The following is a 26,945-nucleotide window of genomic DNA, read 5'->3' as shown; positions in this document are numbered from 1 at the left end:
GGCACTTGCAAAGTGTTTTATGTTTGCACTGACAAGGCTGATCTGTATTCATCATGTATGTCTCTATTTAGCACTTAGGGTTTTTAATTTGCGCCGGTTTGCGATCATTTCCCCCAATCAAGAGTGAAGTGAAGTGAATTATATTTATATAGCGCTTTTCTCTAGTGACTCAAAGCGCTTTTTCATAGTGAACCCCAATATCTAAGTTACATTTAAACCAATATGGGTGGCACTGGGAGCAGGTGGGTAAAGTGTCTTGCCCGAGGACACAACGGCAGTGACTAGGATGGCGGCAGCGGGGATCAAACCTGGAACCCTGAAGTTGCTGGCACAGTAACTCTACCAACCGAGCTATACTGCCCTGAAGAGAAAAATGTAAAATGAGTATATAGTTAGAGAAGCTCCTATGTCCATTTTCCTATGCAAATAATGCAATACAAAGTTTTTCTTTTTTCAAAAGACTTTATTTGTCATTCTTGATAGACATACAATATAATAATTGCCCCTCACATTATTTCATACTCTAATATGAACAACTGTAATGTATACAACATGTTGTACCCCCACTGATGCGGGTAGAAAATATATTCCATGGGTGAAGAACACATCCCTGCCCATCTTTCCCTTACATTTGCACCATTTCCCATTGCAGGTGAAGACCGGCACCTCAGTGGTGACCCAGTTCTCCAGTTGACCCAGAAGAACCCAACTACTGCATGTCAGCAATTTAAAGCTTTGTACATGGTGAAGTAAACACATGAGTAGATGTCATGTGACTATCCCAAGATGTCGCTTTTCCTAAAATATGGGCGCTAGTTACAAAACTACTGTTTATTTGCCATTAAAGCTCATTTTAAGTACATTTAACAGTCCTTAAGCTATACTAGGGTGTCAAACATTACAGTTCAACTGTTTTAAGACACTAAAAGTCACAGACTCAATGTTTTTTTGAATTAATATACAGTATGTTGTTTGCTTCAAATCCAAGTATATTTGTGGTACATAAAAGTGGAGTTCATGTTTACCATGTAACGTCACACATGAATTAGTGGTATGTCAGTATGTCACAAATACCTTCTTTGTGTTTGGTCTGTGGTAAGCAGGGATGGTTCTTATGGGTTAACAGAGAACACTGACTTTACTACAAGGCTCCTCCACTGCAGACCACATTCAGGGAGTTCTGGCATCTTGGATGTAGACTGATCCAGACCTAAGTACTGGTAATATCATCTGAAGTGGGTTTTATCATCAGTCAGTAGTTGGATGGAACAACATGCTTGGAGTTGCTATCTTAAGTGAGAAGTGATCTGTTCAGTGGCATATGATGGAACTTAATACCATTTTCTATCAAGAGGAAACCCCTTGGCGAGATATCTTTTATAAATATACACATAGTTACACCGACTTGTCTCTGCTGATGCACCAGGGTGTGACCAGTGTGGAAGAGACGTACTACTACACAGTGCTAGGACAGGCCGCTCATGACACTCAATTCTCCCACGTTTCTCCACTATTTGCCATGAACAGCAGCTCTGATGCGCTTATATACAAACACCTGTGCATTATCAGTGGTGGACGTCACGTAACTTTACATCAGGCAAGCGTCGGATGAGCCACTTTTGCGCTTCTCGTGTAACGTCGATATTTTTAAGTCACATCTTTGCATTTCTCTGAAATTGAAATCCTGATAAGACTTCGCTATGATCAAGTGATTCCTCGCCCCTTTTTAACATGAGTCCATTTGTACAAATATCTCTGCGTAGTGTTTCAATAATTTTACTATACAGTATATTCCAACATTCTCTTAAAGTATAAGTTGATGTGTATCCTACAGTCAGACTTGTTGCAAATACTAATTAAAGAGGAACTGCCCTTTTTTGTTTAAAATGTTGCCTAAAGTTCACGATCATTATGAAAGACAAGAAGATTAATGTATTTTTTTGGTAACACTTTAGTATGGGGAACATATTCACCATTAAAGGCCTACTGAAATGAAATGTTTTTATTTAAACAGGGATAGCAGATCCATTCTATGTGTCATACTTGATCATTTCGCGATATTGCCATATTTATGCTGAAAGGATTTAGTAGAGAACAACGACGATAAAGATCGCAACTTTTGGTCTCTGATAAAAAAAAAAGCCTTGCCCCTACCGGAAGTAGGTTGACGTAGTTAATTGAAAGGCTCCTCACATTTTCCTATTGTTTTCAACGCAGCTAGAGCGATTCGGACCGAGAAAGCGACGATTACCCCATTAGTTTGAGCCAGGATGAAAGATTTGTGGACGAGGAACGTTAGAGTCAGGGCCCCTCTTTTTAGGCTGCTGCCCCCGCGACCCGACTTTGGATAAGCAGAAGACGACGAATGGATGGAGTGAACTGATGAGGAGCGATTGCAATACAGTAAATTGGCTAAGTCGCACGTGTAAACACTGAATAATATTATGCACAGAATTGAAGTGACTCAGTAATATGCAATTCTTACAACATTTACTTGTGAATTAAAAACACCGACATTACAGTAAAGGCGCAAAGTGGGGCAAACGTTTGGTGAGCATATTTAACATTGTTCTAATAGTGTGCTAAGACTCATAGATTGCATATTGAAGACAAATGAGAGGAAACAAGACAAACATTATTTCCCCTGACAAGCACATTTGTATATAAATTACTGTGTGTGTGTTTTCATGAGCACCATCGCTCATTTGGTAGATTGACTTTTTGTGTCCAGTAAGTGAGGTTAAATAAGGTGAAGGGTTGGCTAACCAATATGTATTTCATTGCACCTCTCTTCTTGACCATGTGTCTAAGCTGCTAAGGAGACCAGATGGTGAGTCAGCGTCGCGCCCGCTGCACTGTCGGAGAGTGGAACCCACCTTCTCCGGACTCACTCAGTCCACATACATGGGAGAGATGGGAGAGGTAGGGAACTGATCCAGGATGCGGCAGACGTAAGTGGCGACGTCCACACAACGCTCTTCATACATGAGGATGAACGGATGTTTCTGCGGGACATTTAATGTCAAGACAAGAAAATTAATATAATAAATATTTCATACATATTGAGAAACCTTTTGAGACTTGAACACCTTTTTGAGATTTCCAATTCTGAATCATGGTCATTTGCAGTTATTAAAAAGCTGATTGGGACCCCCAACATATGAACATATGAAGACGTCCAAATGCAGCCCAGCAGAATATGAATTAGTAATTGTGCATGCCCACTGTCCAGGTCGCAAAGGATTGTGGGATTTGTTTGTGGAGTGGAGGCACTGAAATGGGAAATGCACTTTTTTTTTTAATCATTCTCAATCAATATGAGAAAACAGATGTATTTATTTTAATGCATCCCAACTCGTAAATCAATGTAAATAAAAGTCTGCTTACAACGGAGTCAATGGGAGGTCCTCTATTTTGCACATAAATCCCTCTAAATAAACATCTAAAGAGCGCCAACAATACTCCATTTACATTTCGTGATTTGAATATTAACCTAGTATTAGTGATATTGTTATTATACGTGCTAACACAGACAGACTATTTATAGCGGCAATTTGATCACCAAGAGGTTATTAGCTGCTATATCGGCATCATCGACTGGTGAGCTGCTTTCTCGCCTCAGAGCTCGTGAAAGTTTATTCTACAATCATAAATAATGCCTCTCACCTGTATATTAGAAGGAGGTGGACATAAACTGACAAGTTGGTCAACTTTGACAGCCAATTTAGACCTAGCAATGGTGAGAACGACATAAAAAGACACTTGCACCCCACCCCCTTTTCTTCGCAAGGATTATGAGTCTTTTTTCATCTAAACGGGAATATATAAACATCCTAGCAGTCAGCATCTTAATGACAGCGGACATTGTACAGTAAGTGATGTTTTATTATGTTTGTTGGCTCTCATAAAGTCTGCAGTGATTAATAATCAGTAATGATGTTGAAAAAAAAAAAAGCAAACGTGATGCGTTTTTTTAAATTAATGCATTGTGTATGCTTAAGATGATCAAAATATGTAAATATTAAATGTTATTATACATTTTACTACTTTACATATATACTTACATCATGTATGTAAAACACTAAAAGAGGTGTTTGGATGTTTTTAGGGGCTTTATAGGCAGAATAGAGCGACTCCCTTAGGCTCCATAAGAAAATTTATAATGCATAAAAAAAAGGAAAACATGTTCTTGTCTCACATAATGATCGTGAATGATAGGCAACATTTTTTTAAAAGTGCAGTTCCCCTTTAAGGTTTCCATTTGTGTAGTTTGTTTAGGAAACACATGTAACAGGACCCCCTTGAAAACAAGATGCTGCATCTTAAGGGGATAGCCCAAATAAATTGAAATTAATGGTAGGCCATATCCTGCTCATTACCTTTTAAAATAATATTGGACATATATATATATATATATACATATATATATATACATACATACATACAGATATACACATATATATATATATATATATATATATATATATACATACATATACATATATATATACGTATATACATGTGTATATATATATATATATATATATATACGTATATACATGTATATATATATATATATATATATATATATATATATATATATATATATATATATATATATATATATATATATATATGCATATATATCTACATACATATATATTCTTTTATATAAAAAAAAATTTGAGAATTGCATGTATTGAAGAATTATGTGCCAGCATTTAGCATTTTATGTCATAGAAAAAAATCATTCAAGCCAAGCAATTTAATAATTTAGCATTTTGTTCCCTTACTGTACCCAAAATGAACCAAACTGTGACCTTAAAAATGTAATGTATGTACCCTGATTATAGTGTACCCCAACCCTCTTAGTACCGGGGGTCACATATTTAACGGCCCGCCGCACACTCTAAAAATACTATTGTGAATTGTATTTTTCTATTTATTTTCTATTAAAAATAATGTTGAATAAAACAGCAAATAGGTGTAAAGTAATAGGAAAAAGTCAAAATGTTGACGCTAAAAATTGGGAAGGCAAGTTTTTTTCTATCAGATAACTTCCTGCTTTTCAAGAACGATACAGATTACCAAATGGCTTTAGCACATGTTTGGCAGCAGGTGTCTTCAACAGGTTTTTAAACATGTTGGCGTTTCAGGTGGCTTATGAGCTGTGATTGGTTGAAGTGTGATGTGTCTACAATGAGCTCAGGGGAAGTTTACCACACGAGTAAGGGAAAAGGAGCACCTGATTTGCTAACCCGCCTACAGCACAGTACACGTGATCTCGCCTCACTGGAGTGTTTTTTTGTTTTGTTTTCCTGTTATCAGAGCTTTAGCGCTATGAGAGTTATCAGTGTGATGTGATTCCTCATGTCCGTACAATAATTCTCTGTCTGGTATTTATCATGCACCCCTAAATCACACAAAGCTGACATGCAGGCTGTTCTTTTTTCAAATGTACAAATTGTATTGGCTTTTAAAATGAAATACATCAAAATGGCCCCCACATCCTTTGATTTTTCAGAATGTGGCCCTCATTCTACTGCAACAAAATCAAAGAAGTAAAAGAGTTCTTCAGTTATTGACATCAAGAACTTACCAGCAGCTCCTTGTACTTTGGCCGTTTTGATTCGTCCTTTGTAAGGCTGGGAGAGAATAGTGCAAGATTAGAATCAACAAAGGCCCTCTCCACTTAACTGGAGCTTTGAAAAGGAAACTGTTGAATTGTGTTGTACTCTGTGATGATCCTTAAATGATAATTAACCCTTGAATCACCCTTGACCAAAAAACAGCCCTCTTTGCAAAGTTATTCTAAATAGGAGATAATCATTTGCTACATTTTGCCCTTTTTCCCACTTTGGTCACCATTTTAAAAAATGTTTTTCAATACACTGAAAACCTGACATATTTGAACGCTTTCACCACAAATACTGAATGGATCTAAGCATCTCCCTCCCAAAAACAAGAAAATATTTTTTAGGGGGTAATTACACTTCTCAACCACTAGTTAATGTGAGATACCTACAATGTTTTTGCATAGTTGTTCATTCACATTGAAAAGTCTGCCAACAGATGACTTAAATGCAGTAAACAATGATTGTGGTTATTGCTAGAGGTGTGTAAATGTGTTCTGAAGACATGTGTCCATTGTCAGTGTGTATATGCACAATGGCACCACTAAACCACTGGATGACGACAGATTATGTGGTTATGTAAATTCAAATGCATGGAGTCTTCAACGTTATTTACGTTAAGCGTTGGGTTTCAGAAAAATAGGTGCCATCCAACCGCTTGTCTATTTTGGGGTCACAGGGGGTGCTGGAGCCTATCCCAGCTGCACTCGAGCAGAAGGCGGTGTACACCCTGGACAGGTCGCCATCTCAATGCAGACAGACAACATTCACACTCACATTCACACACTAGGGACCATTTAGTGTTGCCAATCAACCTATCCCCAGGTGCAGGTCTATGGAGGTGGGATGAAGCCGGAGTACAAGGAGAGAACCCCAGCAGTACCAGGGAGAACATGCAAACTCCACACAAGGACACTGAGCAAGGGGACTTTGTCGCAGGGAGGCGCGAGCGCTAACCACTGCTCTGCCGTGCCGAAACCTAATCTCAAATATTCTACTTTGAAACACATTTTTGGAAAATATTGCATATTTTGTGTTTTTCCCATAATAAAAGCTTTGTTTTAATGTTTTATTTATTTATTTTTTTCAAAAAAAGACAAAACAAAGACATGAAAAAAATAATACAAAAAAATTAAATCTATGTATAGGTCTGAAGCTGCTGAAAGATTTGAAGTGTTTCAAGTTTAAAGAAATCATATATGACTTACTTCAAACACTTTTATGATTGTGTCCATTTTTTGGCAAGAAGTTTTTGGAAAAAAAACTCATTGTAGCCAAAATAATAATGTATAAAATACGTGTTGTTATGAATTATTGACTTAATAAAGGCTGTAATTACCTCATCTTAAGTATTCCACTTTGCAACTCGTTTTTGAAAATGATGCATGGCGCAGGGGTTAGTACATGTGCCTCACAATATGAGGATCCTGGGTTCGATCCCCGGGCTCGGGGTCTTTCTGTGTGGAGTTTGCATGTTCTCCCCGTGACTGGGTGGGTTCCCTTCGGGTACTCCGGCTTCCTTCCACCACCAAAGACACGTACCTGGGGATAGGTTGATTGGCAACACTAAATGGTCCCTAGTGTGTGAATGTGAGTGTGAATGTTGTCTGTCTATCTGTGTTGGCCCTGTGATGAGGAGGCGACTTGACCAGCGTGTAGCCCGCCTTCTGCCCGAATGCAGCTGAGATAGGCTCCAGCACCTCCTGCGACCCCGAAAGGGACAAATGGTAGAAAATGGATGGATGGATGGCATATTGTATTTATGCATTTTCCCCCATATAAACTATGTTGGGGTTTTTATTTTACAAAAAGAAAAAAAAACTTTAAAAAGACATTACAAAAACTTTATAACTATGGATAGTTCTGAAGCTGATGAAGAATTTAAAGCGTTGAAATTTAAAAATATTAATATATGACTTACTAATTTTCAACGCGTCTTAGGAGGCTTAACATGGTTTTCAAATAACTAGACTGAAGGGTTAAACAAAAAAAGATGCATTTTCCAATGGGGATATCAACTGTTCTGCTGGGTGGATGCACATCTTAGGAGTGACAATGAAACAACCCTCGATCTGTGGTGCTTACTTACCATAAATTAACAAAATTGATGAACTTGGGGGAGAACTGCCTCTCCTCAGAGTTGCAGAGTTGAGGAGGTTCCCCTTTCACCACCTGTGTCAGCTGATCAAAAACGCTGTTCCATTTGGGGTACGGGAACCTTCCAGTGGCCAGCTCATACTGGAAGCACAGCACAAACTTTAAATATGACATTTCCTGGCAGCTACAATTTATAACAGACCCAATTGGAACAATAAAAAGTAAAATATTAAGACATGGGTGACAAAATTCTTACCACGGTGATTCCCAAGCTCCACACGTCAGAGCGGACATCATAACCTTGTCTTGAGGCACTTGGGTCTATTCTTTCAGGCTGAAAAAGTCAAGCACAGACAAGCTGTTACCGCCCTCAGGCTTTAGCAAATCTAATTTAATGCCATTGTTAATGCCACTTGAAAAAAAATGTCATGCCCATGTCGTACCGCATAGGTTATCATACATTCACAATTGCTTACAATTGTCTGTATACATACAATTATAAGTTTTTAAAAATTATAATCTTGAATAGTTGAAAATTTAAGTGTTATTATCTAGTGAATTAGAAATGGCTCACAAAGCTGTTTGATCTGAGAATGTATTTTTATTTATGTATTCTTCTGTAGCGGTGGCAGCAGCTGACAGTTGTGGTACCATAAACTGCTGCCTGCCTTTAATGGCCCACTTAGCTAATAGCATGTGTGATTTCATCCCATTGATGGCCATTGAGCAAAGTCTGGAGGTTTCTTTGAACACGCTCTAGAACGCCTCTCTGGGTTTACAAGTGACTGGCTTTTAAAGTTAGCCAGCCAGCTTTGCTGATATTTGCAGTTTCCTATGTATTCATTTTTATCGCTTTCGCCACAGCGTGAACACGTTCACAAGATATAGCAATCCAAGCATCCGGTGTTCTGACTTTGTGCACTGGCTGTAGACAATAGCCAATTAAAAGGTTCCGCCTGTCAATCATCACACTGTGCCTTAGATCAAAATTATTTAAGGAGAACTGCACTTAAGTCCTGCTTCCAATTCTGAATTAGTTGATCAATATAATATACCCAGGATTCATTTTTAAATGTTATCTTCTCAAAAACATGCTGTAAAAATGCATATTCTCTGAAAATATGCCTCATAATAGCCACAAAGTTGAGGATACAAGGAAAAAAAAGTTGTTAAAGGTTTTACAAAATAATGCATGTTTTTGCAGATGGATGATGGATTTAAACATTTTAGGAAAAAGAAAAAGAAAAGATATAGAAAAATGCCAATAAGCTCTTTAGATGCATTAAAAAGAGGCTGAGTCAATTTAATATCTTGAATAGATAGAACTTTACAACCTCTCAGTTGTTTAAAATGGGTACAGTAGACAGCAGGTTATGTATTAAGTGTCAGGCAGCTGAAGGAACTATTATTAATTTAATGTCAGTGAATAAGAGTTGTGGTCTGTTGTGAGAATTGCCTTCTTTGTCCATCCTAGGCCACCGTAGGTCACGTGATGTGCCAGCGTCACACAAGTTGCTAATGTGGGGAAACTGGGTAAAACATGGCACACTGACAAAGCTTAACCTATTGTTAATATAACAATCTACAAGGTTAATACAGTTTGCTTCTCTTTCTTCCCCTCCATTTATCTGCTTTCTTTTGTAATTTAAGTTATCATTACATATACGCATTGTTGCATTTGAAACAATTGTATTGTTGATATAGAGGTAATTATTATTATTATTATTATTATTATTATCAATAGTGTTATTTCTATTGGTATTTGTATTGCTCCATTTGTAGTCTAATAATGTTCATTGTCATTTTTGTGTTAATAATATTTACTTGACTAACTGCTTCTTTGCTATCACTTTTACTATCATATTTGTACATATTTGCTGATGTTGTTCTTGTTGTGTTTGTTGTTGTTGTCTCTCTGTCTTATCCCCCTCTGTCTTCCTTTTTTTCTCTTTCTATCCCCTCCTGCTCCAGTCCGGCTGCGCCAAACATTAAAATAAATCCATTTAATTAAGTCAAATACAAATAAGGTAACAAGAGAAGTATCCCACACTTCTCTTTTGTAAAGTAAATTTGTACAGCCGATATGGCCATCCATATCAACAATATGATTTGCCTGAGTAGCTGGACAGGACATAAAAAATAAAATAAAAAAACGCAAACATGGAGAGGACAGGGAACGCCAAGGAACGTTGGAGACGAAAAGTGCGCAGGAACCAGAGTCAAAACGTACGAATGGGACTTCTTGAGAGAAGGGTAAGAAGCAGTAGACTGACGACACGTGCCGATGGAAGGGAATTGCGGCCAGAGCGGGGGACTAGACAAGTGGCGCCATACAAGGCAACGAGAGACCCAAAAACGACAAGTAAACAATAAACAATACGTAAAGGAAAGAGAATCAAGCCCAATGACGTGCTAACTGTTATGGGACATTCCACTGAGTAAATGATGGGGCTCCGTTGTCTAATGGACCCATCTCTTTTCGCAAAAGACAAGTAAGCTTGAGATTGAATTTGGTGAACTGCAGTTGATCCAGCTGTGAAAAAATTCAAATTTTATTTATTTTCTATACAGCATTAGGGTCACGGCTGGAGCCTATCCCAGCAGACGTCGGGCGAAAAGCTGGGGGTGTTAAATGTAGGGGAAAAACTGAACTTACTGCCATGTAGGGCCTACAGCCAGCATCTCTGGTTTTTGCTATCGAGTCCACCAGCTGGCCGCTGATCCCAAAATCACACAACTTGATGTTACCCTTTCGGTCCATAAGAATGTTGGAAGGTTTGATGTCTAGGATGGTAAAGAGCAAAAACAGTAACAATTCAGATTTGTTTCTAAATGTAGTTGATAAGTAATTCATGATAACATGATGTCACAGCATTCACACCAACAGCCCTTCTCACCAGACCCCTCAGCAGGTCAAGTTATTTTATTTTAATTTCTACATAGTAATATTAGCTTTCATATAGAACAGGTATATACCATAAATTTCAGACTGTACGCCGCTACTTTTTTCTCACGCTTTGATCCGTGCGGGTTATATAATACGATGTGGCTAATTTATGGATTTTTCTTTACTAACGGCCATAATGCAATAGTTTTTAATAAACAAGCAGAGACATTGAAAAGGTGTGTTCTTGTTTGTGCTAACAGTATTTCCTTCTGTTTAGTGCTCTAAACCAGAGGTACAAGTGCTGTTCCGTCTTCTGGTCATCCACTGCGTTTCTACTTGTATGGATTCTTCAGTCATCATTCCAAGCAACGTTTGTAAGTTTTACAATATAGCTAAAACTATTCATACTTACTAAACTGTCCCATGTGTGATGTCTGTAGGAGTGTTTTCATGCATTTGTTTGTACATGCTATCAGCTAGGGTTGCTGCATTAGCTAATATGCTAACACGTTTTTTAGTGTCTGTGTTAGTATTATTAACTTACAATGACATTCTTTTTGTATTGTTTCAGTTTCACAAATTTCTCAGTAAATTCACCCAAACGTCACCGTCAAGTTTTTGAGTCAGTTTAGCTGAGCGGAGAGCTAGCTTCCGCAGCTAGTGGGTCCATGACCATGACTTCTGTTTTGTTTGATCAACCATTTTACTGCCCTGTTAAAGGGACCGTTTGGAAACAATTAAGGTATGTAAATAAACATTTACAAAATCTTTCTCTATGTATCTCTATAATATATGGAATAATGTTTTTTTCTTCTAGAATTTAGTGGGTGCGGCCTACATACTGGTGCACTCTATAGTCAGGAAAAAACGGTACATTATTTGATTTGATAAGCACAATAAACACGTTTTTGTAGTAAGAAGTAGGAATCATTCCATATCATTCAATCAATAAATCAAATATTTTAAGCATACAAAACCTGTTTACAACTTTCTCGATACGTTTTTCAACAGCATGAGAGGGATGCCAGGGATGCCCAAACAAACCGTCACATACTCGGCATATGGAGATCGTCATGTTCAAAAGATGGCAACTAGTTAATCTTGCAGACCTGCCAACAACGTTATCGTGAAAGAGGTCAGTATGAATTTGTATTACATTTGGGAAGCCAACCCTTTAGTCACCTTCACACTGTTTTCATCCAAAATAGTACTGCTGCCTGAGTCTGAGCCAATCAGTGGCCGCAATACCGAACAGCACGCTCTGATTGGTTTGGGCTCCTTTAGTGGCCCAAAATGTTGAGGAATATGTTGGTTTTTTTTTAAATCTGCGATGGTGAAGCCGCAATACTTAAATCCCGATGTGGGGAGTGACAACTGAAGTCTTAGTTATCTTATTTACATGATGATGATGTCATTTCTGTCGCTACATGGTAGTGTATACAATTTGTCATTTGTGTGCTGTACAGAAGAGTAATCACGTTAACTAAATAAATGCCAAATCTTTATTTTCACTTTAGAGTTCTTCTATTGCTTTCTATTATTAAGGTGCCCATCCTTCCACAACCAAAAGCCACACACACAATGATGACCAAACTCACCTCTGTGAATTATTTTCAAGTTTTCTTTTAAGTGGTTCAGTGCTTTCACGGTCTGTTTAAAAAATAACAACAACAACAACGTAAGTATTTGGTTTTGATCATTTGAATGACATGAAAATGAAGGAAATAAAGGGCGACTCACTGCTAAAGTTATTTTGCCTAATATTTCCTCTGGAATGACATCATCTAATGCACAATATACATATTTATAAAATTTGTCTAGTGAGGTAGACATAAGCTCCATACAAATCCAACAGTCCCCCTGAAACACAGATACAAAAGGTTATGATGTAGTTTGATCCAACACAAATAATACAAATAATAACAATTGGCAGCATAGTTTCCTTATGGTACAACATTATAAAAGCACTATGGGATGTGGTGATGCGTTCAAGGTCATTGCAGGTGTGACATACCTCTCTGAAGAGAGCTCCATAGAACTGAACAATGTACGGACAATCACTACTCCTCATCACCACGTCGAGATCCATCAGCAGCTGCTTTTGCTCCTTTTCATCCACAGTGGAGCGGATCCTCTAAGGGCATAAATTAACCATTGTTGCTGCAATTTGTTGCGAGTTCGCTCAAAAAAAATGTACAACTATGCAATGATGGCTCAGTTGCAGATTTTGAGTTGGGGATGTTTATTGCACCAACTCAGGGTCAGCAGTGTCCAGGGTGCAAAAATGTTTACAGTGCAAAAATTGGTGAAAATGAAAAGTGAATACAAAACAATTAAGTATTTACAAAATGCAGAAATTAAAAAAATAATCTGCCCCAATTACTGTTTGCACTATACTCCAACTGTCCACAACCAACCTGCTTACCTACTCCCACCCCGATTGAATGAACAGCCTCCCTTAAATAGTCCAAACCCCTCCCTCGGGCATACCACTGACGGGGAAAAAGGGTGGAAAAAAACAAACTTGTACCCTTAATGTACATATCTAGATAATAACTGACAATATTTCATGCTAAACATGATTCAGTATATGCATATATATCCATTACATCTCTCTAAGGCAGGGGTCGGCAACCCAACATGTTGTAAAAGCCATATTGGACCAAAAATACAAAAAACAAATCTGTCTGGAGCTGCAAAAAGTTAAAAGCCTTATGTAAGTGTTATTATGAAGGCAACACATGATGTAAGTCTCTCAGAGGGTTAGATAACTCCTGGAAGTCTTAAAACTGCCAAAGGTATAGACGTGTGTGTCCAAGTTAAAAAGAGAGGACAGCCTGTCTTCTTCTAATGGATTTATTACAATCTTTGCAAACTGGGTAACATTTGCTGTGGTCTGGAACAACATGGCACACAATCAGAAATGTAGCCAATATTACATACAGATAATGTGTCATGAGACATGCAAATATAAATTAAATACACCGAGGACATAGGTAAAGGAAACTAAATGAACTCAAATATACCTACAAAGGAGGCATAATAATGCAATATGTACACACAGCTAGCTTAAATAGCATGTTAGCATGGATTATTAGCACTCCACGCAAGTCAATGACATCAACAAAGCTCACCTTTGTGCATTCACGCAGAGCATAAAACGTTTGGTGGACAAAATGAGACAAAGGAGTGGCATAAAAGACATATTTTTGTGGCAGCAACGGAGAAAGTTGTACATGTAAAACTACAGTGAGTTCAAGGACCGCCAAAATTAGTAGGACAAAACGGCGCTGTCATCAAATACCCAGAATCCCATGCATCCCTAACTCTTCCAGGCTACATTATACACCCCCGCTACCACCAAACCCCGCCCCCTCTAACCCTGCCCCCCCCCACACATCAACCGTGCGTCGGTTGAGGTGGGCGGGGTTGGGGGGGCGGGGTTTGGTGGTAGCGGGGGTGTATAATGTAGCCTGGAAGAGTTAGGGATGCATGGGATTCTGGGTATTTGTTCTGTTGTGTTTATGTTGTGTTACGGTGCGGATGTTCTCCCGAAATGTGTTTGTCATTCTTGTTTGGTGTGGGTTCACAGTGTGGTGCATATTAGTAAGAGTGTTAAAGTTGTTTATACGGCCACTCTCAGTGTGACCTGTATGGCTGTTGACCAAGTATGCCTTGCAGTCACTTACGTGTGTAAGCAGAGGCTGCATACAACATGTGACTGGGCCAGCACGCAGATAGTATGGTGAAAAAGCGGACGCGACGACAGGTTGTAGAGGACGCTAATAAAGGCAGTGCCATCACGGCACTTTCACCGGGTGAAAATCGGAGAATATTTGCCCCGGGAGATTTCCGGGAGAGGCAATGAAATCCGGAAGACTCCCGGGAAAATTGGGAGTGTCGGCAAGTATGCAGCTGAGCCGCATCAGAGTGGTCAAAGAGCCGCATGCGGCTCTGGAGCCGCGGGTTGCCGACCCCTGCTCTAGATGAATCATGATGTTTGTTTTCAATTATGAGATACTTTAAAATAATTTGATTTAATCGATTATTCTTGCTTTCACTGAAGTTTTTCTAACAATTAATTTTTTCTTTCTCTATTCTTGTTTAGAAGTCAAACAAAACTCCAGTTCCACACACTGCTGAAATGTATATTAAGAAACTCCATACCAGGTTTTAGGCGTACCCTTATCTTTGCACCATGTGTAAATCCTTGATTTAATTTGGCTTCTAAAACATGATCATGTTGTTGCTTACCTTAGTCTGAAACTCTGTAGCCTGGAACTAGTTAATCTGAAGTTATGGGACATCTCAGAAAGCAACCAAATCAGTGCGTATTAAATTAAACCATATTAGCTTAGTCCTGGTGTTCTTTATGCCCTGAATGCAAAACCGGGCCAACAGGTTTCCAACTACATCTTAAGAAATCACCTTGACTGCCATGATCTGGCCTGTGGGTTTGTGGACCATCTTGTTGACGGAGCCGTACGCCCCACGGCCAATCTCCCCGAGGTCCCTCAAATCCTCCGCAGTGAAGTCGCAGTGCTGCTCAGGAGAAATCTTAAGTTTTCCTGACGACTCAATGCTGTGCGTTCTCAGCCGCTCTCTTAAGGATCATGACAGTGGGACATAAGGGATAAGACAAGACAAGACAGAATAAAAAACAGGATAGAGATACAAATAGTTGCTAGTTAGGAGTGGAGGAAGTAAAAGTTGTAATGGAACCACCTCGGAAAGAAAGTATGAGCCACGAGATAATGTGCATTATTGATTCATGCAATAAATATTTAAAAAGTAAGTGGCATTTAGGTATTCTGTCAGTAAAGATGTCAGACAAGCACTGGGATGGAAAGACAATGTTGTAGTATTTCGTCACAAATAGGGCTGCAGCGATTCATTTACTTTCTCAATTAGTTTCTTCCATTAATCGAGTAAACTTAATACCCTCGTTTAGTAATTTAGGGAAAATATTTGAAATAAACTATATTTTTGCTTGCCATATACATCATTATTTTTTTCTAATAAATGCAAATCATCACCATTGAAATTTCACTTTTAGCGTGTGTCTATTAATGAAATTAAAAATCAAAATCTCCTCTGATCCCAGCATCCACACACCAATGCTCTCATGTGTGCTCTATTTCAGCGGTCGTGTGGAAACTATGTCCGTGTTTTTAAAGTTCCGAGCACACCATGCAGTCCGGATTTTATAATGTTTTATTAGTTTCACACAAATAATCGAAGCATCAGAGTATAAATCAATGCTTTTTTTTCTAATCAAATAAATTGATTAATCGTTGAAGCCCTAGTCACAAACTACTACTGTAGTTTTTCTCCAGGGTTTACAGCTATGATTGGGGGGCCAGGCAGAGAGTCAATGCGTTTGCGTTTAACCGACGGTAATGTGATTGTTCATTTATAGTTGCATTTGAGAGAGCACACCTTTGTGTTGGAGATTGAGATGATAATGGCTAAAAACACATGCACCAATGCAACAATATTGCAGTCGCTGCTCCACAGTAACATTTAACGAACGTTCATAAAAGAAAGCATTAGAAAGACATTAGAAATTAGTCCACAAATTCAAAGTAAAGGTGTGTCATTAATGCCATCGGCCCAACCAGAAAACAGATGATCAACTGTAAATTTGACCATTTATGACATACTGTCATGTAAATAAGTCAATATCGAACAATATTATAGTATAATACATTACTATTATACTGTACACACATCAATATTAACACTGTTTGTCTCATGGGGTGTTTGATCAGACCATTTTTTAAGTGCTCATTATTTCTTGTTGGCATTGTATTTATTTTGCTGCTTCCCAGTGCTCTCTATCACTTGGTCTTCTGGGTCAGGTAGAACTAGAATAATAGGGCGTACTTACACAATCTAATGAGACCTGATTTAAGAGCTGTATCCAAGATGTGTGCATTTAATAATGTTCATGGTCAGAGAGTAAAATGTCTATGGATTTTGGCAATGTGAATTCAACAAAGATATGAACAGTCCATAAATTGTGTGGTAGGTTTGTTTTAACATTAAAAGACAGAAAAAAATCTGAAAAAATAACATATTTGATTCACTGAAATAATTAATGGATTAAAACTTGGTAGAGATATTTCTAGAAGTTTGTTACCAGCGTTGCACATCTCAGGAAGGACTTTGGTCAGAGAAACAGCTTCAGAGCTAAATGGTGGCACCTCCAGGTTGACAAAAGGATGGTGATGTTGGCTTCCGGTCGTTTGTCTGCCCCAATATGTGTCAAGTCCACATGATGCCAAAGAGCTGAATTCATGTCTAATGTGACTACATCAAATGCTGCCAAGCCTTGTCCCAGTCATTTAGGTGTTAGTTACTAAACTTTAGGCCAGCCTCTTACATGCACGGGGACTTTTCGCGCACTGCAGAATCTCAATCTATTAAAGCAGGTTTCATCAACTGTATTCGTCCGAGGGCCAGAATACTTCTTAGAAAATATTATAAAAGGGACAGATGTTATCATAAATATAGCGAATATTGTACGTAAGTTATATTCCATATTTGCCAGTTTTTATAAATTTGCACACACAAAAAAATATTTCTATTTATGGAATATTATTTGTAGAGTATTGCGTGTAGAATAAATAGTATTATTCCATTTAGGAACAAGGCTGTAACGTAACAAAATGTGGAAAAAGCGAAGCGCTGTGAATAATTTCCGGATGCACTGTATATTAAGTAGTGGTGTCTTAAAATAGTCAACAATCCAATTTGAAGGAGTCTGATTCGACTATCAACCTCGCTGTTGAACCCCCCTCCTCTCTCTCTGGAAGGTTGCGCCAGTACACTCGCCGCTGCTGCCCCACTCTTGTTATGTCTTTAACCCTAATATTATTGTAATCTCAGTATGTTTGTCTTTATCAGTGTTAACACAATCTACTAAAGTCTTGTACAGGTCCAATTTTGCAACTACTGACTTGCCCAACCAGTCAAAAATCATGGGTTTAATTTATTATCATTATTTATTTTTGTGTATGCAAGATCTGAGAATAGCGAACATTATGTTTAACGCCAATGTTGAGATTTATAAAAACTATTTTACAGGGGAATATGCTAACATACACGCAAACTCTTGGACTGTTGTCCGCACATTTGAGAAGCAGGGAGTACTTCAGACTTAGACTGAGGGCATGATAAATAAAGTCACATGACACACAAAGTTGGCATTCTACAAAACCTAACAAAACTACTTGTGCTCCAAAACAATCAATGAAACACTTTTATCACACTTGTACATCACATTTTTTTTAAAGTACAATACTTGCCTATTGTACCAAACCTATTCCACTCCCATTTCACCCTAAAAAAACCATAAGCTAACTCGAATGCTAAAAACACCAACATCAAATACAAGCAGATTGTCAATGCTAGTTGACTCTACAAATTAAATTGTGACTAACATTCCTCGCTATCTTAGGCTTAAATTCCTATATGAACTCACACTAAATGCCGTTTTTCTTTGCATTATGCGCTGCAAAGTTAAAAAGAATCGGCGATAATGGGGGCCGGTCTCAGATTTTCACTGTAAAATGAACCGCCAGGTGGGTTTTTGAATAGAGGTGTCCGATAATATCAGACTGCCGATATTATCAGCCGATAAATGCTTTAAAATGTGATATTGGAAATTATCGGTATCGGTTTCAAAAAGTAAAATGCATGACTTTTTAAAACGCTGCTGTACGGAGTGGTACACGGACGTATGGAGAAGTACAGAGTGCCAATAAACCTTAAAAGGCACTGCCTTTGCGTGCCGTCCCAATCACATAATATCTACGGTTTTTCACACACACACACAAGTGAATGCAAAGCATACTTGGTCAACAGCCATACAGGTCACACTGAGGGGGTCCACATAAACAACTTTAACACTGTTACAAATATGCCCCACACTGTCCACACTGTGAACCCACACCAAACAAGAATGACAAAACACATTTCGGGAGAACATCCGCACCGTAACACAACATAAACACAACAGAACAAATACCCAGAACCCCTTGCAGCACTAACTCTTTCGGGACGCTACGATCTACACCCCCCGCTACCCTCTACCCCCCACCTCACCCCCCCAACCTCTTCATGCTCTCTCAGGGAGAGCATGTCCCAAATTCCAAGCTGCTGTTTTGAGGCATGTTAAAAAAAATAATGCACTTTGTGACTTCAATAATAAATATGGCAGTGCCATGTTGGCATTTTTTTCCATAACTTGAGTTGATTTATTTTGGAAAACCTTGTTACATTGTTTAATGCATCCAGCGGGGCATCACAACAAAATTAGGCATAATAATGTGTTAATTCCACGACTGTATATATCGGTATCGGTTGATATCGGAATCGGTAATTAAGAGTTGGACAATATCGGAATATCGCATATGGGCAAAAAAGCCATTATCGGACATCTCTAGTTTTGAATGTTTTCCTTGCCCAAGTCGATAGTTAATCTAGGTGACTATGGTCCCAAAATTCTATTGACAACATTAACCAGCTCCTCCCTTGTAATTTTATTGGCTGCTTCCTCACCTTCCTCACAATCATCTTTAACCCACCAGGTGGGTTCTTACATGGCACTTCTATGTAGGGATGGGCTATTAATCGAATTATTCAAACAATTGTGGCTTCTCACGATCATAAAAATATTGGAATTGAAAAAAAAAGATTAATAGGGCCGTGCAACGTGTATGCAAATTCCTGAAATTGAATTAGTGAAATGGATGAGTGAGTGTTTGAGTGAAAACAAGACTACGTCTACCAGAAGTTTGGGATGTCACTATTAGTAGTTTTTATTTGACACCATTCTAGGATGCTCAATCAGAGATCAATAATCACTAAACTCAACAAAAAAGTAAGGTATTTCTGCGTTGACGTAACCGCGGCCGGAGTCACAGTATGGCCAATAAAACAGAATCTGCTGTTAAACGCAGAACATCAGGGAAATTGACATACATGTGACTGAAATTGTTAGAAGAAACATTTGTTTGGGAAAATAATGTGTCCGGTACCGCTCATTCATCCCTGAAACACGTCTTGAACTAAACAATGTCGAGACGGCCACTTGAAACAACGACTTAACTACAAAACTAAAGCTAGTAAGAACAATCCATGAAACAACAACACATCTCATCTGCTTGTGTTGTTGTGAACAACATCATGTACAAACAGGACAGCAGTCACAACTTGAGAGGCGCTCTTTTTTTTTTATATCAGCCTGAAGTCGTCTCGTCTCTTTACTCATTAAATTCAGAACAGCAGCACATTTACCCTCCCTTCCCAACAACCGTGGTGTGTGCAACATCCCGTCCAACTGCGCTAACAAAATAAAGGTACGTTTCAAAGAAGTACATTACACGAGCGGAAAGTACTTAAACCAGTTATTGATACATTTGCAAAAAATAACATGCTTTGACTTAAAGTATTAGTCAACATTTTCCAGAGATGTATTGCACCAATAAATGGGAAGATTTTTGCATTTGATTAAATAAAATGTAAAATGTAAAAAAAAAGATTAAAAAAAAAACACTCTAAGGTGGTAAAATAAGAGTAAAAGGTAAAAAACGGAATTAAGAAAAATAAAAACGGAAAAACTGAATGTTGTTGTTTGATTATATTGCTATTGTTATTTTAATTTATTGCTGTTTGTATTATTTTTATTTTACTTGTTACTAATTTATATATGTTGTTATTTTAAAATATATTTAAAATGGAGTTTTGGTGAATACTCATGTTTTCAAATTAATGAATAATCGTGTTATTAATCGTGATTCAAATATCAATCAAAATAATCGTGACTATTATTTTTGCTATAATCGTCCAGCCCTACTCCAAAGTGAGTTTGATTATTTGTTATTTTGTATTCCACCCTTTTATGAATTATTACACTAGGAGTGGTCTCGTTCTCACCAAGCATCTTGCTGATGGTCTTGTATTCTATTCGAGTCTTGCGCAGGTCTACAATCCTGCCACTGAGGTCCTTTAACAGCTCTTTGATCTTGCTCGTGGTGGTGGGGAGATTTTAAAGGAAAAGACTGTTCCTATAACAGTTTTTTTTTTACCCACATAATGAGTTGAGATTAGGAGTACCTTCCGAAAGGTACAGGACTAATTTGTGATTCACGGACATATAAACGGCTGTGAGTGTCAGAATGGTTATTTTTTTCTGGATTTGTTTCAGTCTGTCCCTGTTACAAAATAAATTGTGAACTGTTCATATCTTTGTAAGAGGCTCAACCTAAAAAATCAGCAGAGGATCAAATACTTGTTTTCCCCCAATGTATAATCCCGGCGAGATACTTATTTACAGACATGATAGATCGGGCTTCTCTGGTCAATATTATTGTTATAACTTCTATCCTCTTTGATGTCTTTAACAAATTTCCTTGATGGACTTTTTCAAAAAGAATCTTGTCAACAAGCCTTCAATTCCTGCAACCCTTGAAAAATTCTCAAATAACTAAACATGTCAATAATTTTCTGAACATGTCATGACAATTTTTCCTATCCAGAAACAGTAATCAGTAATATAATCCTGCGTTCAGAGTTCATGCTTATTTTCAGTTTATTAAAGGAAGCTTGTTACTACACAAAAAAATAAACTACAGGATTAGCAGGAATTTCCCAAAACGTCCCATCATTTTGCAAAGAAAGACCCTAATAGTCAACATGGCTGTTGCTACTCACATGTGAGGGTTCTGGAAGGAGGGAGGCGGCGTTGGATTGAGTGGTAGCCGAGACGCCGGCTTCACCGGAGGGTTGGCAAAATTCAATTTCAACGCTTTACGTTTACCTGGTAGAACAAAGACAGAGAGGTTCCATATTTGATGCAACATGATGCACTACAAAACATGGCAACAAGCATTAGGAAATTCAACATAATATAAAGTTTACCTCGACAACTTCAGTCTCGACCAGTGGTGGGCAATTAATTTTTACCGGGGGCCGCATGAGCAACCCGAGCACTGCTGGAGGGCCACATCGACAATATTTCAATTAAATTTTGCTCAATATTATTTTTGATACATACCGTAAGATAAATAATAATAATAATAATAATAATAGTAATTAATAATAATACTTTCATTTAACCAAACTTAACTTTATACCAAAAGCACTGCTTTGGAAATCATTTGTACCCCTTTCAGAGATCACATTTAGTTCCCCTTAAACATCCTCATGTTGCACAATGAAATGTAAGCATAGGATGAAGTGTGCATTCCTGTAACTTTCTCTAGTAACAGCATTCCATGATTAATATAAATAAATTAACATTTATAATAAATGACAGTAAAATAAGCACACGTATGACTGAGGAGTCATAGTGTAACTTTGTGTGGTGTTTGAGATGTCCGACTTTTTGTGTGGCCATAAACGCACCAGTGGTTTAGTGGTATGCGTGTTGGTGACAGATGACAAGTTGGTTTGGCCTGGATTGTACGGCAGAAAATGACTAGTTTTTCGAGATAGAAGTGTTTTACTCATGTTTTTGGTGTGGTTATGGCTGAAAATAAACAGTTTTGCTCAATAAAGTGATCGATATAATTCCTGGCCTCGAAGCATCTCGATAGACGTTACAATAATTAAACGGTGTTCAATTGAACGGTGTTGACGAACACCGTTAGGGCCGCTTGTTGTCACTGTCACTCAATGTTGCATCGCAAAATTACACAGAATAAATGTGTTTATTTTGTTTAGAATTCAGATGGGATTTGATTTGGTGCGCGGCATATATTTGCTGTGCGCAGAGGACGCTTGAGCAGTGCGCAATTGCGCAGGCGCGCACCTTAGAGGGAACGTTGCTTGGCAGTCCATGTCTTGTTGAAAACACGCCATTCGTCATCAACTTTTCTCTTTTAAGCGTCTCGGGTGTAAACCGTGCATCACTTGTCGCTGTGCACCTTCACTCACAGGTTACACACGGACATACGCCCATAAATAACACTTTTCAAAATAAAAGCAGCACAGTTGTATTGCACGCACGACATAGATGTTTTTTTAACTTTATTTTGTAATTTGTGATTGCAGCTGTTCACATTCACTCACAATCACGCATGTGCATACGTCTACACGGAAGTAATACAAATAACGCTTTTCAAAACAAAAGCAGCACCGTTGTGATACACACTCGACATAGATACTTTTTTAAACTTATTTTGTAATTTATGATTGGCCTCACGCGGGCCGGACAGGGACGCACAAAGGGCCGGATGTGGCCCGCGGGCCGCAGAATGCCCAGGTCTGGTCTAGACCCAACTTGGACAAACTAAAGCATGCAGGCCATACACACCCGTTAAGCTTTATTATTTGGCCCACCCACCTTTTCCAGTTTTTTCTTTTAAAACCCAGAAGCTGTTTCTGGCAACAGGATTTTCAAGGGTGGTTAGAAACTACAATAAGTTTTAAACTATTTGCGTAGTGGAAACACCTCTGGACACACAGAGGTGGCCTTGATTTCAACAATGTAAAAAAGATCGAGGCGAGAACACAAAATTCACATTTTGGCCAATGCATTTGATGCTCAGTATTCATTTTAGTATTTGTGAGGACGTCTATTAATTTATTTAAGCAATCATTTTGCCATCTATTGCTGTCACGATGTGTTCCTGGAGTCGACAGTGGCCGCACCGGAGGAAGGCCCCACCTTTGTGTCACATACAGCTGCTACCGCAAGAAGCTCTATGTGTTATAATAATACATTGAGTAATGAAACAAGAGTCTTTTTTTATTATTATTTAAAGGACTGCAAAGCAAATATTACATCAGTTGTACATGAAACTCTAATCTGGCTGTGAGCAGGCTACACTATGTACACATTTGTATTGTAAATAACACAAATTATATTTATATTTGGGGTAATCAAAGCACTCACCTCTTCTAAAGTTTTACGTATCATTTCAGCGACTATCTTTTCAAACACTCGTCTGTTTTAGCGATCGACTTCTATCTTCTTCACCTTCTTCCTGAGCATTTTTTTGTTATTTCGGCTTGTCTGCGGTTTCTGAAGCACACAGCATTCTCACAATATCAAGCCTCTATTGATTGCTGGAAACACGAGAAGCAAGCACATCCTACTGAGTCCTGATTGGACAGAGCGTGCAGATCTCTGGCACATAGCTATTTTCAATATAATTTGTATTTATAAGGGGGCGTGTCCGGACGTGCCCTGCCCACAGACATCTGCGGTCATTTCCAGGTTCATTGTGATGTAACAAAAAAAATTTGCTTCAAAGGGGAACTGCACTTTTTTTTTTTTTTTTGCCTGTCGTTCACAATAATTGTGGGAGACAAAGACAAAAGCCTTTTTTTTTTTTGCATTCTAACATATAAAAATCGACTCATTCCAAGTAGCTAGCAATGCAGCTAATGGGAATAATCAATTCTACCTCTAAATCACTTTAAAAATGCATTAAAAAATCAGCAACAATACTTCATTTACGTTCCGTAACCTGTATAATAACCAAGTTGTAGCGACATTGTTATTGTAAGAGCGAACACAAAAGAACTCTTTCTAGCGTAGTAACACATCGGCATGCTTCGGTATTAGCCGTAAAAACCTTCCAAGCGTTTTTTTATCATCTTTAAAATCCTTAAAAAAAAAGACGTGTTCTTGTCTCTCATAATGATAGTGAACAATAAGCAATAAAAAAAAAAAAAGTGCAGTTCCTCTTTCATACATCAAAGTTTTTTCTTGCGTACAATGTTTTCTGTATTTGAACATATGTCTATTTTTAGCAAGAAGTCCACACAACTCTTAACACATGAGGCCCCAGGTAGTTCTTACATTTACCAATGATGGCAGCCACTGTGCTGGAGGTCCCGGACAATTCCTTTGATTTCATACTTGGTTTGTGCTTTTTCGTTTTATATTATAAACATGTTGTGGGCCGACAGAAATGTATTAGGACCGCCACAAATAGACTTGGTGCTAACGGTTTGCTGTTGCTCATTGACATATTATAATGGCACTGTCTATGAATGTACTGTAGCTGGTCGTTTCAATGTATGAGGCAATCAAAACTGTATTAAATTGTACAGACATTTCTAGTGTTTAAGTAACAATTAAGAGGTACATTGCACAATACTTTCCACCCAGTAAAAAAGAATGGTTCAAATTAGAGATGTCCGATAATATCGGGCTGCCGATATCATCGGCCGATAAATGCTTTAAAATGTAATATCGGAAATTATCGGTATCGGTTTCAAAAAGTAAAATGTATCACTTTTTAAAACGCCGCTGTACGGAGTGGTACACGGACGTAGGGAGAAGTACAGAGCGCCAATAAACCTTAAAGGCACTGCCTTTGCGTGCCGGCCCAATCTCGTAATATCTACGGCTTTTCACACACACAAGTGAATGCAAGGCATACTTGGTCAACAGCCATATAGATCACACTGAGGGTAGCCGTATAAACAACTTTAACACTGTTACAAATATACGCCACACTGTGAACCCACACGAAACTAGAATGACAAACACATTTCGGGAGAACATCCGCACCATAACACAACATAAACACAACAGAACAAATACCCAGAACCCTTTGCAGCACTAACTCTTCTGGGACGCTACAATATACACCCCCCGCTACCTCCTACCCCTCCCACATCAACCGCGCCCACCTCAACCTCCTCATGCTCTCTCAGGGAGAGCATGTCCCAAATTCTAAGCTGCTGTTTTGAGGCATGTTAAAGAAAATAATGCACTTTGTGACTTCAATAATAAATATGGCAGTGCCATGTTGGCATTTTTTTCCATAACTTGAGTTGATTTATTTTGGAAAACCTTGTTACATTGTTTAATGCATCCAGCGGGGCATCACAACAAAATTAGGCATAATAATGTGTTAATTCCACGACTGTATACATCAGTATCAGTTGATATCGGAATCGGTAATTAAGAGTTGGACAATATCGGAATATCGGATATCGGCAATAAAGCCATTGTCGGACATCTCTAGTTCAAATAAATAATCAAGGACCGAGATAAATAAGACATTCATGTCAATGAGGAGTGTGTGCAAACTTCCGAATAAAGAAGAGTGTTTGGGGGAGATTTATGAAGATTACATTTGCAATTATAAGAACCAAAGAACGACCTAATACAAAACTTCCAACAGCACAGCCTAATAAGGTAAATAGGAATACTGTACCTGTTTCGTTTTGACACCTCCAGCAGCTGTTGATTTCTGTGGAGTTGAAACAAAACATCAACATTGCACATGTGCTACAAAATAAGAATGCAACTCTACATTAGCGAGTATAGGACTATTTGTCATGACGATTTCAAACTATAAGTCATTATACTTGACTTTAACCATCTTGAATGTGTAATAGCAACAATATAGTAACTACCTGATTCAAGTGTGGGCGTAAATGGTATTATTTAGTAGTATTTCATGAGGATTATTAGAACATGTGAAAACTCCTCAATAAGTGCTTGTGCTAGAAATGAGGTAAAGAAAGCGTATTTAACGTAGGCCTAGCTTGTTACCTAACTGCTGCTGTCAGCAGAACGACAGTGTGGCTGGTCCTATATTTACAATTGAATACAGGTTTAGGTTTTTATGATTTGTAGATAAGTGCTCAAAATTCGGGAAATGCAAAAACCCGCAGTGCCAAACAGGCCTGGTGGCAGTAAAACGAGGCTACTTGAACCATTGCTAACATGCTAGCACAGAAGTGGCTTATGTGGCTGTGTCAAGCTGGCTAAACAAAGCCGGAGGGTGCGAGCGGAAACTCTGAAATGCACACTTCAACATAAAATGCTGAGCGATGACCCCAGCCTGCAGTGTGAATACTTTATTAACGTTTGATAAACAATATCGGTTTATCATTGGTAGTCGTTTAACGCAGATTTATAATTCAATGACCGTACCGCGCGGCACTCAATTAAAGTCGGCAACAACCGCACGACCAGACTTTGATATTTTATTTTGAAAGTTATCACTGAGCAGTCCGGTGTAACGTGTCTGTTTTTGCATGACTTCCTACTTTCTGGGAGCTACAATGCTATGTGTTTTCCTACAAGTCGAGTGTTGAGGTGTGCAAAAGGCGATGCATGACTGTCATGGCGTACCTTGCATACTGCTGCTGTGGGTCTGCGGGTGGAAGTGGTGCGACGTGGATCCGACGATGCTGAAGCTGTTGCTGGAGCTGGACGAGTTGCTGTCAGGACTGGGAGTCGCCATTGTTGTGTTGGCTTCCGGCAGCAGCGCTCAGGCTGCAATGCAGATACTCGAGCTGGGTCCCCTCGCCGCCTTCTCACGGGACACTGGCGGGACGAGGCGGGACTC

At 38.5% G+C, this 26,945-nt stretch overlaps 1 protein-coding gene across 1 annotated transcript; it reads right to left on the bottom strand.

The window, feature by feature from the left end:
- Nucleotides 1–474: 474 nt before the first annotated feature.
- On the bottom strand, nucleotides 475–26,938 carry map2k4b (mitogen-activated protein kinase kinase 4b). Its single transcript, XM_062056488.1, has 12 exons — nucleotides 26,729–26,938; nucleotides 25,803–25,838; nucleotides 21,337–21,442; nucleotides 15,046–15,220; nucleotides 12,632–12,751; nucleotides 12,358–12,477; nucleotides 12,216–12,267; nucleotides 10,387–10,514; nucleotides 7,987–8,064; nucleotides 7,723–7,871; nucleotides 5,600–5,645; nucleotides 475–3,005 (listed from the first exon to the last, which is right to left on the bottom strand). The coding sequence occupies exons 1-12, from the start codon at nucleotides 26,838–26,840 to the stop codon at nucleotides 2,892–2,894; spliced, it is 1,236 nt and encodes a 411-aa protein (XP_061912472.1). The 5' UTR covers nucleotides 26,841–26,938; the 3' UTR covers nucleotides 475–2,891.
- Nucleotides 26,939–26,945: the final 7 nt, after the last annotated feature.

The sequence above is a fragment of the Entelurus aequoreus genome, linkage group LG08, assembly GCF_033978785.1.
Source record: "Entelurus aequoreus isolate RoL-2023_Sb linkage group LG08, RoL_Eaeq_v1.1, whole genome shotgun sequence".
Lineage (NCBI taxonomy): Eukaryota > Metazoa > Chordata > Actinopteri > Syngnathiformes > Syngnathidae > Entelurus > Entelurus aequoreus.
This window is presented reverse-complemented; position numbering and strand designations above follow the sequence as displayed.